Source organism: Lithobates pipiens, unplaced genomic scaffold, assembly GCF_037356315.1.
Source record: "Lithobates pipiens isolate NorthernLeopardFrog02 unplaced genomic scaffold, aLitPip1_a1.2 Scaffold_1, whole genome shotgun sequence".
Taxonomy (NCBI): domain Eukaryota; kingdom Metazoa; phylum Chordata; class Amphibia; order Anura; family Ranidae; genus Lithobates; species Lithobates pipiens.
This window is the reverse complement of record NW_027507685.1, coordinates 224,636,539-224,648,472: the sequence shown is the minus strand read 5'-3', so window position 1 is coordinate 224,648,472 and position 11,934 is coordinate 224,636,539. Positions and strand designations below refer to the sequence as shown.

General features: G+C 45.3%; 1 protein-coding gene across 1 annotated transcript in view; it reads left to right on the top strand.

The window, feature by feature from the left end:
* The first annotated feature begins 857 nt into the window (after positions 1-857).
* LOC143983700 (proteasome subunit beta type-7-like) overlaps positions 858-11,934 on the top strand; it is a 36,632-nt gene continuing 25,555 nt past the window's right edge. The window contains exon 1 of the mRNA XM_077483706.1: positions 858-1,179. Coding sequence (XP_077339832.1) covers positions 1,115-1,179 — 65 coding nt within the window. The 5' untranslated portion in view covers positions 858-1,114. The remainder of the gene's footprint in view (positions 1,180-11,934) is intronic.

Genomic DNA, 11,934 nt, shown 5'->3' with positions numbered 1-11,934 from the left:
TCAGTGAGATGTAGAGGAGATGATGGTGAGATGTGGAGGAGATGATGGTGAGATGTCAGTGAGATGTAGAGGAGATGATGGTGAGATGTAGAGGAGATGATGGTGAGATGTCAGTGAGATGTAGAGGAGATGATGGTGAGATGTAGAGGAGATGATGGTGAGATGTCAGTGAGATGTAGAGGAGATGATGGTGAGATGTAGAGGAGATGATGGTGAGATGTCAGTGAGATGTAGAGGAGATGATGGTGAGATGTCAGTGAGATGTAGAGGAGATGATGGTGAGATGTCAGTGAGATGTAGAGGAGATGATGGTGAGATGTAGAGGAGATGATGGTGAGATGTCAGTGAGATGTAGAGGAGATGATGGTGAGATGTCAGTGAGATGTAGAGGAGATGATGGTGAGATGTCAGTGAGATGTAGAGGAGATGATGGTGAGATGTCAGTGAGATGTGGAGGAGATGATGGTGAGATGTCAGTGAGATGTAGAGGAGATGATGGTGAGATGTAGAGGAGATGATGGTGAGATGTCAGTGAGATGTAGAGGAGATGATGGTGAGATGTCAGTGAGATGTAGTGGAGATGATGGTGAGATGTAGAGGAGATGATGGTGAGATGTAGAGGAGATGATGGTGAGATGTAGAGGAGATGATGGTGAGATGTAGAGGAGATGATGGTGAGATGTCAGTGAGATGTAGGGGAAAGGATGGTGAGATGTCGGTGAGATCTTAGATGTCAGTGAAATATACAGCATAGTAAGAGTTACAGAAATGTGAGATCAGGATATAACGCTTGCTATAAGATAGCTTGCACGCTGTACTGCCTCTTATGAGTGTATATCATGTGAATGGTAAGAAGATGAAAGTGAAAGCAGTGAGATGTAGATTCAGGAGGAGACAGAGGCGGGGGACATTTTTAGACGGTGAAGGTAGTGTTCAGTGTGGGGGGGACTCCAGCTGACAATAAGGGAGGACAGAGCCCGGGTCTGTATTATAGAGATCACTGCTGACCAGGGGACAGGGGACTCCATAGGAGACAGGCGAGGAGTCCTGACAGGTGACAGATCCAAGGTCTCCAGACGAGTTGAGTGATCAGACCGCACCTCAAGCTGCCATCATGTTACCAACGCTGTCGAGATTCGAACCCCAACAAGGAGGATTCAACTTTGAGAACTGTGCCAGGTAAGAGATTCCTCAACTGACTCTAAAAAATGTCATTTATTCAAATAAAAAGCCAAGTTCTGGAACCTAAAGCAACCAACCATCTTAATTCACTATTCCGACTTCTCTGAATAAGTAAAAGATAAAATCTTCTTACCGTGGGTTATGTCAGCCACGTATACATAGAGTGGGGCTGATTGATACAAGCTAAGATCACCATACACATTACAATCTGACCATACAATATTTGCGCAATCAGCTTTAGATTTACCAAAAATATGAAATATGAGGACCTACATAAACTATCCAATTAACCCTTATCCATTTACACTGACCTTAACTGCAGTAGTAGGTCTAGAGGTCACCATACAAGTTACAATCTGATTGTGCAATCTCTGTACAATCAACTATTAATTTTACAACAATTATGTAATATGAAGCCTGACCTAAGCAATCCAATCAATATTCAATCAGGGTAGCCTTGTACTACCTAATTGTTAGTAAGCCTAAAGGTCACCATGCACGTTACAAGCTGACTATATAATCTCCGTACAGTATAATCAACTTTAGATAAAATAAAAGTACCTACCTAATATATCCAATCAATTTATATCCAATCGGCGTGGCTTTGTACTGCTTAGTTTTTAGTGGGCCTAAGGGTCACCATACATGTTACAATCTGACCATACAATGTATAATTAAATTCTACCAAGATTTACCAAAACGATATAATATGAGGACCGACCTACCTAAACTATCCAATCAATTTGAATCCAACCAGCCAGGCCCTTATGCTACATAGTTTTCGGATTTAAAGGATATTGTACAATCATATTGTAACATGTGATGGGCCTTACAGTGAGCGACCTTACACGAGGCAATCTAATCTTTACAGAATCAGACAATATGATTAGATCTATGAATATAGTGTGCCATTCATCAATTTATATAAAAAAAAATTTGTAAAAGAAAAAACAAAAACAGCTTTTATGATCATAGGAACAGAAGCACCTATTGATAAATGCATAAGCAGCGTGATATTTAGATGTACATTCACCGCCCACTTTATTAGGTACACCTTGCTAGCAGCGCTGTTTCTTGACCTAGGCCAGCAAGGCCCAGGCCTAGGGCAGCACTTCCTCCCGAGTCCCCTTAGCCGCACAAATACATTCCCCATAAAGCGGCATAAAGTGATTGGCAGGGGCTGTCTCCGTTCAGTTGGGCTTGGCTGTGCTTGAGCAGAGGGGTGGTCTCAGCTCACCTCTGCTTGGCTGTGCTCGGGCGGGACGGTCTATGCTCGGCTGAGGTGGAACACAGGGGTGGTCTCAGCTCACCTCGCCTCGGCTGTGCTCAGGTGGGGCGGGGGGAGCAGGCGCTGCTTGGTTGTGCTGCTTGGGCAAGAGGTGGGCAGGCTCGACTCACCTCAGTTTGGCTGGGCTCGGGCGGAGCGCAGAGGGGATGGTCACAGTGATGTAAGTAATGATAACCAGCAAATGTATTAGAAGAAGGGCCATGATCATGTTAGAGAAGATGCTCATCATGTCCGCAGCCTCTGACCATGTCCACAGCCTCTGATCATGTCTGCAGTCTTTGACCATCCCCTGTATCATGTCCTCAGTCTCTGACCATCCCCTGTATCATGACACAGTCTCTGACCATCCCCTGTATCATGTCCACAGTCTCTGACCATCCCCTGTATCATGTCCACAGTCTCTGACCATCCCGTGTATCATGTCCACAGTCTCTGACCATCCCGTGTATCATGTCCACAGTCTCTGACCATCCCCTGTATCATGTCCACAGTCTCTGACCATCCCGTGTATCATGTCCACAGTCTCTGACCATCCCCTGTATCATGTCCACAGTCTCTGACCATCCCCTGTATCATGTCCACAGTCTCTGACCATCCCCTGTATCATGTCCACAGTCTCTGACCATCCCCTGTATCATGTCCACAGTCTCTGACCATCCCGTGTATCATGTCCACAGTCTCTGACCATCCCCTGTATCATGTCCACAGTCTCTGACCATCCCGTGTATCATGTCTACAGTCTCTGACCATCCCCTGTATCATGTCCACAGTCTCTGACCATCCCCTGTATCATGTCCATAGTCTCTGACCATCCCGTGTATCATGTCCACAGTCTCTGACCATCCCCTGTATCATGTCCACAGTCTCTGACCATCCCGTGTATCATGTCCACAGTCTCTGACCATCCCCTGTATCATGTCTGAAGTCTCTGACCATCCCCTGTATCATGTCTGAAGTCTCTGACCATCCCCTGTATCATGTCCGCAGTCTCTGACCATCCCCTGTATCATGTCCGCAGTCTCTGACCATCCCCTGTATCATGTCCGCAGTCTCTGACCATCCCCTGTATCATGTCTGCAGTCTCAGACCATCCCCTGTATCATGTCCACAGTCTCTGACCATCCCGTGTATCATGTCCGCAGTCTCTGACCATCCCGCGTATCATGTCCACAGTCTCTGACCATCCCCTGTATCATCTCCACAGTCTCTGACCATCCTGTGTATCATGTCCACAGTCTCTGACCATCCCCTGTATCATGTCCGCAGTCTCTGACCATCCCCTGTATCATGTCCGCAGTCTCTGACCATCCCCTGTATCATGTCCGCAGTCTCTGACCATCCCCTGTATCATGTCCGCAGTCTCTGACCATCCCCTGTATCATGTCTGCAGTCTCAGACCATCCCCTGTATCATGTCCGCAGTCACTGACCATCCCCTGTAGTATGTCTGCAGTCACTGACCAACTCCTGAGGTGGAGCTCTAATAGGAAGAGGTGGGGCCTAAAGAGCAAAGGGTGGGGTTTACAGATGAAGGGGTGGATCTTAAACAGGAAGGGGTGTGGCAAATTCAGATGGGTGGGTGCCCGATTTTAGTCTTGCCTAGGACAGCACAAAGCCATAATACACCACTGCTTGCTAGTACTGGGTTGGATCCCCTTTTTCAGAACTGCCTTCATTCTTCATGGCATCAATTCAACAGGGCGTTGGAAGCATTCCTCAGAGATTTTGGTCCATATTGACATGATAGCATCACACAGTTGATGCAGATTTGTTAGCTGCACATCCATGATGCAAATCTCCCATTCCACCAAATCCCAAAGGTGCTCTATTGGATTGAGATCTGGTGACAGTGGAGGCCATTGGAGTACAGTGACCTCATTGTCATGTTCAAGAAACCAGTGGTGAGATGATTTGATCTTTATGACATGGTGCATTATCCTGCTGGAAGGAACCATCAGAAGATGGGGACACTGTAGTCATAAAGGGATGGACATGGTCAGCAACAATACTCAGGTAGGCCGTGGTGTTTAAACAATGCTCAATTGGTACTAAGGGGCCCAAAGTGTGCCAAGAAAATATCCCGCACATCATTACACCACCACCAGCCTGAACCAGTGATACAAGGCAGGATGGATCCATGCTTTCATTTTGTTTACACCAAATTCTGACCCCACATCTGAATGTCACAGCTGAAATTGAGACTCATCAGACCAGCCAACGTTTTTCCAATCGTCTATTGTCCAATTTTGGCGAGTCTGTGCGAATTGTAGCCTCAGTTTCCTGTTCTTAGCTGACAGGATTGGCTGACAGGATTGGCAGCCAGTGTGGTCTTCTGCTGCTGTAGCCCATCTGCTTCAAGATTCGAAGTGTTGTGTGCTCAGAGATGGTATTCTGCATAACTGGGTTGTAACGAGCGGTTATTTGAGTTACTGTTGCTTTTCTATTATCTTAAATCAGTCTGCCCATTCTCCTCTGACATCAGCATGGCATTTCCTTCACACAACTGCCGCTCACTGGATATTTTCTCTTTTTAGTACCATTCTCTGTAAACCCGAGAGATGGCTGTGTGTGAAAATCCCAGCAGATCAGCAGTTTTTTAAATACTCAGACCAGCCCGTCTGGCACCAACAACCATGCCACATTCAAAGTCACTTAAATCCCCTTTCTTCCCCATTCTGATGCTCGGTTTGAACTTCAGCATGTCGTCATCAGCACGCCTAGATGCCTAAATGCATTGAGTTGCTGCCGTGTGATTGGCTGATTAGCAATCAAGGAGATGAGGTGTGGGACCTACCGAGAGGTTGTGTGTTGAGTGAAAGTGAATACGCCCCCTTCTTAAAGGGGAAGGCGCAAGTTGACCTATTATAACATATAGGTCAAAAAAAGAAGGCGAATGGTGGAGGACATAAGAGTGATCATATGTGAAGTCACCAACAGGCTGTTTATAAATATATTTTTTTATCACTGTTGCATGTGGAGATATCACTTATATGCATGTTATGTATTTAAATTATAAATAATATTATATTAATTATATTATTATATTGAGTAAAAATTGTCCAGCTTACTGGATATTTTTTAGTTTAATAGCTGTACACACAGAGAGCAGCGTTGCACTATATATTTACTAACATTATTGTATTATTATGTTGCAATTGTAGACACAAAGCACAAATACAATACGGGATTGTTGTACAGATAAATAGTAATCATTCTGTAAAATTGATGTACAGAGACTTCCCTGGTGATACCTATCATTTCACAGCCATCATTTATGGCTCATGCACACTACCGCACTTCACCACATATCGTAAATTCTGGTATATTTCTCTTCTAGGAAGCCTGCAAATGCTGCATATAGCCACCTATAGAAGTCATTGGCAGTACATGGCAATAAATACAGTATGTATACACAGGTACTTAGACACCTATTGGCATGCGTACAGCTCTGGACGCACAAGGGTTGATTTTTTAAAGCCAAATAGACTGTGCACTTTGCAAAGTGCAGTTGCTCCAGAGCTTAGTAAATGAGGGGAAGCAAAAATGCTGTTTATTTAAAAAAATTTAGTTTTTTTTTTCCTTGCACCTCTTTGCAAAGCAAAGCTTTACTTTATTTACTAAGCTCTGGAGCAAAGTACACAGTCTATTTGCCTTTCGTAAATTAACCCCACACTATCTGCATCCAGAGTTGTACTAGACAATATGCACTGCCAAAAAAAATTTTTGGTTTTCGCTTCATTTTTTATTTTTCGTTTTTTGGGTCATTCGTTATGATCAGAATTCGTAAATTTGAAAATCGGAAAATAAGAACGGAAATTCGAAAGAATAGATAACTAACTTTTTTAAAGATTTTTTGCCACAGTAAAGCCAATATTGCATTGTGTGGGAGTGCAGCCAATTGTCTTTTTGTTTCACGTGTTCTCTGCTGGCAGTGGCAGGGTGGCACCCCACCGTTTGCAGCATGCTTTGAGGATTATGGCCTGTTTAACTTGTGAGCAGCGGTCTTCTCGCTGACTAACTAATAATAACTAACTATTAAAGTGGTGTTCCAGACTTTTTTTTTTTCAAAAAGTCAGCAACTACAAACACTGTAGCTGCTGACTTTTAATAAGGGCACCTACCTGTCCAGCGAGCCCCGCAAAGTCGGCCTCCTGAGGCCGATCCATTCATCGGATCGGGTGTCGGCGCCACCACCCTAACTAAGGGAAACAGGCAGTGGAGCCTGTTTCTTCACTGCCCGTTTCCTACTGCGCAGCAGTCCGTCCCCCCCAGTCCCCCAGGCACTATATACTCTGAAAAGCAGTATATATACTATACTATACAGCCTGCCCTATATACTCTGCAGAAAATTGGGCCTTAGGTGTTGGTGGTACCAGAACACTGTAAGCCCTCACAGTTAAGCTTGTTGGGCGCAGAAACAGGCCCTGTTGTGAAATATTATATCAAGAATTAATTGTAATTAACAAATTTGAGAGGGTGTGGAGGTGTTGGCTTGATGCCGCAGACACTGTGAATTGATTGCTTGGCTGGTGGTGTACTCCTTGTATGTCGGGTGAGGGGCGGGGTGGGAGGGTGCTACCTCTTGAATTGGATGACATCCCCATCTCGGGTAGCTGAATACTCAGTAACGGTACAAATAATGTGTTTCTTATCTGTGTGATACTGTCGATGATCACAGACTGAGCTCCAGAAGGAGAAGGAGGGCTGCACGGGTGGGAGTTTTGTTGGGTGGGGGGAGGGTGGGGTTGGGATGGGCGGGGGGGGGGAGGTTATGTTTGTATGTTGTTAATGTGAAAAACTTTCAATAAAAAATAAATTTATAAAAAAAAAAAAAGAATTAATTGTAATTATATGACCTGTTAAACAGGGGCTGCAAAATTGGGCCTTGGGTGGTGGTGGGGGTGGTGCCACAACACTGTAACCCCTCACAGATATTCTTGGTGGGCGCAGGAAAGGGCCCTGCTGTGAAATATTAGATCAAAAATTGTAATTACATGCCCCTGTTAAACAGGGGCAGAAAATTTGAGCCGTGGGCGGTGGTGCCCTAAACCAAAAATATTGTTGGAAGCCAACATCATCAAGATTGAGGAGGAATAGGATAGTGACTGAGCTTATAGGAATAGGATAGTCACTGAGCTTACTTCAAGTGATCCCACATCCATAGAAAATTCAATCAGTTACATCAGCATCAGGTGCTTGATAGCTGCTGATCCAAGACTGATTCATTTTTATGAATGTGAGCCTATCAACAGAGTCTGTACACAGGCGTACTCTGTGTTCCATTATAAACCCTCCAGCAGCACTGAATGTGCTGAAAGAACGCTGGATGCAGGTTAGGCCAGTAGCTCAATTGCATATTGAGCTGGTTCTGCCCAGTGGTCCATCCTCAAGACCCAGTAACCCAGTGGATGCTCTGTTAGAAAGGTCTCCAAGTCTGCTCTTGCCCCTAGATATTCCTGCACCATGTAATGCTGACGCTGGCGATGGTTGCTTGAACCGATCAGACCTTGGCGCTGAGGATTGAAAAATTGTCTAAAGGCATTGGTCAGCTGGCCACCTTCTCCACCGCTCTTCCTCTGACTGAACGAAGCCTCAGCAATACATTGTCCAGCACCAGGATATTGTAACCTCCCAGGGTCTGGAAATGCATTGCAAAAACGTTTCTTCAAGGCCTCCTGAAGATGTTTCATCCTCTGCTCCCTCTGCGAAGGCAGGATGAGTTCTGCAACCTTACCCTTTTAACATGGATTAAGAAGGGTTACCAGCAGTATTGATCCCTCTCCTTGATACCACAAATCCTAGGGTCCTTTTGCAGGCTTTGCACAATCAGGGAGGCCATGCAGTGTAAGTTTACAGAGGTATTCGATTCTGAGTCCTCTAGGTAACTAAGGATCGCATGATCCGTAACAACCTTCTCCCAGCCACGTACAACTCCTTGGGTTTCTGGGAACTGAACTGCTGAGTGCTATCCTCCACGTCCATTCTGACACAATCCTCCTCTTCTTCCTGTGTATTTGGCAGGCCCGCAGGAATGCTATCTGGATAAAGGGGGCCTTGAGAGGTAAGGAAGTCCTCCTCTTCCTCCCGCTGTTCTGCCTCAAGTGCCCTGTCCATTATTCCACAATGCGTGTGCTTCAACAGGAAGACAAGAGGGAGAGTGTCACTGATGCATGCATTGTCACTGCTCACCATCCTCATGGCCTCCTCAAATGGTGACAGGACAGTGCATGCATCCTTGATCAGTAGCCACCAGCGTGGCAAAAAGAAGCCAAGCTCCCCTGACACTGTCCAGGTGCCATACTCAAACAGGTACTCACTGATGGCCCTCTGCTGCATGTGCAGCCGCTGTAGCATTGCCAACGTTGAATTCCACCTAGTGGGCATGTCACAAATGAGGCGGTTGGTGGGCAGGTTGCATTCCCTTTGAATGTCAGCCAGCCGAGCACTGGTATTGTACGACCGGCGGAAATGACCACAGACTTTTCTGGCCTGCCTCAGGAGATCCTGTAAGCCTGGGTACCTGCTCAAGAACTGCTGCACCACCAAATTCCGGATGTGTGCCAAACATGGAACATGGGTCAAGTGTCCCTGTCGGAAGGCTGAGAGAAGGCTGATGCCATTGTCGCATACAACCATTCCTTGCTGAAGCTGGTGTGGCATCAACCACCTCTGAGCCTACCCATACAGAGCTGACAGAATCTCTGCTCCAGTGTGGCTTGCTTTTTTGTTCAATTCACCATTAAGGGGGCGTGGCATGGGGTGTGTTCTATACCTGCATGCTTTTTCTGATAGGTGTTCCTCATTCCCATCTCAAAAATTTGGGAGGTATATCAATGCCTTCGCTACTGACAGAACAGCAATATGCCTGGTTTACTGCCATTCTGCATCTGTACCAAATGATCGACGGGTGCCGGCGGACATCGAGTCCGCAGTACCCGCTTATTGTCTACCGCTGTGTAAAATCACAGCGGTAGTGAGCTGCCGGTGGCGCGCATTTGCGCCCGCTACCCTGAAGTGCAGGATTATGTGTATATACGTGATCCTGCGCACAGCGGCTAACCTGTAGCGGTATATTTGCTATAGGGTGGTCGGTAAGTGGTTAAATGAGTGACTTCGTTATCACTATATGTCAAGATGTAATGTTTTCTGCATTAGCAGCTGTGAAAGTATGAGTAGCTCTTTTATAGTAACTAAGGAGAGCTTTGCTTGCATCCATGGGGGTATTGTTACAGTGCGGTGCAGTGGCAGGGAGCGCTATATACTGCACATATCTGCAGAGCAGCAAGATGTCTATCCAGATTACTGAGGCATGTGCTCAAAGATTTGTGATCACCTTGGTGCATTATAAATATAGTCCTCTGTATTGTCCCAGGAACTACAGGTCTCAGCATACTGGGATTATTGACCTTCTGATGGCCAGAAGGCAGACAACGGAACTAGTCTATATATAAAAGTGGTATGAGGCCTACTAAATCATGCCACGTGTATTATCAAGGACAGACACAAGGAAGTTTCACTTTCATACTGCACCCATTTTCCAACTTGCTGTATTGCAAACATTTTATTATTATAAGCAATGCTTATGCAAAAATCGAATTGTTAAACTTTTTAGCTTCACAGACTGGCGTATAATCTGAAGTTTTATGTATAATATATATTGTATGGTTCCCAAACGTCCCTCAAATGGAACAAAATCACTTTGTCCTCCTCAGCTGTCCCTCTTTTTGGCCTGGTGTATAGAACTCTATAAAAAATGTATTATTTCAAGAGGAGGTTCACTCAACCTCCTTAGGATTTTTTTTTTAATACTCTCTTAGCCCTTGTACACACGGACGGAAAATCCGATGGAAAATGTCCTATCGGACCGTGTTGTCGGATAATACGACAGTGTGTGGGCTCCATCGGACTGTTTCCGTCTGAATATCCGACGGACAAAGTTGGAGAGCTTGGCTATAAAATGTTTCGACAACATGATCCGATCAGACCTTGTCCGATCGTTTGTAGAGAATTCCGATCAGAAAAAGTGCCACGCATGCTTAGATCAAATTACGAGACCAAAGCTATTGGCTACTAGCCTGAACGTAGTCCCGTCGTAATGAATGAACGTCATCACGTTCTGAACGATCGGATTTTCCGACAACTTTGTCCTACCGTGTGTATGCAACACCAGTTTCGGACAAAATCCGTCAGAAAAATCCGACGGATTTTGTTTTCAGAATGTCCGACCGTGTGTACAAGGGCTTAGTATTTAAAAAGGTTATCATAAAAAGAAAATAAGAAGGAAAATGTACTCTCACTTCCAGAGACTTCAGCACTGGTCTGATGGGATCTGCCATTCCATCCTGTGCAGCCGGGTCCTCTGCCACCACCTTTGCTATTAACATCATCAGAGGTTGTCTGTCTCTTACGGGTCAGTCATGATGACACACACTAGCTCTGTCCTGATCTGGCCACTATAATGGCATAGTTCCCAACTGTCCCTGATCTGGAGCAATGTCTCTCTGTCCCTCATTCCTCCTCATTTGTCCCTCATTTTGGTCTGATCTATATAGATGTATATAAAATGCACTTTTTATCTATCAAAAAGTGTTTCCCAGTGCTAAACCTTTCATCTGATTTCTAAATCGCTGCATTTGTAAATTTCAAAAGCCAATATAAAGGAATAGTAGTGGTACAAAAAAGCACTTGTGTGTTTAACCAATCTTGTTTTTTTGTACAATTCTCCTTTAAGGGGGCGTGGCAAGGGGTGTGCCCTATGCCTGCATACTTTTGCTGATAGGTGTCCCTCATTCCCATCTCAAAAAGTTGGGAGGTATGCTTCTGGGATATGTGATGTTGATATTTCAGGAGGCTTCATGACCAAGGTATTGCATATTATTATGGCTGTCGTGGCCTTTAAACTAGTCCCTGCTCGAACCACATAGCTCCCAACTGTCCCTGATTTAGAGGGACTGTCCCTGATTTGGAGCAATGTCCCTCTGTCCCTGTTTCCCCCTCATTTGTCCCTCATTTTGGTCTGATCTATATAGTTGTATATAAAATACACTATTTATCTTTCAAAAAGTGTTTCTCAGTACTAAACCTTACATCCAAATTCTAAATCGCTGCATTTGTAAATTTTAAAAGCCAATATAAAGGAATGGTGAATTTAACTCACCCTTTTTTAGTTAATTTTCCTTTAAGGGGTCATGTCCTATGCCTATGTAGCACTGACCCCACGAAGGAGCTGCTGGTTTTATTGGGCTTACCGTTATCTTCTTGACCTCCTCTCCGACTAGGGTTTTCCATGGTAGATGGCCAGGCCCGGATTGGCCATAGGGCAAACCGGGCAATTGACCGGTGGGCCGGGGCCGCCATGCTGCAAGTACATGCGGGGCACAAGGCTCTTTGAGCCCGCGCCGCTCATGCAGCCTCTCCTCGGCCACCGAGCTGCCAATTAAACTCAGCCCATCGGCGGCAGGGGGA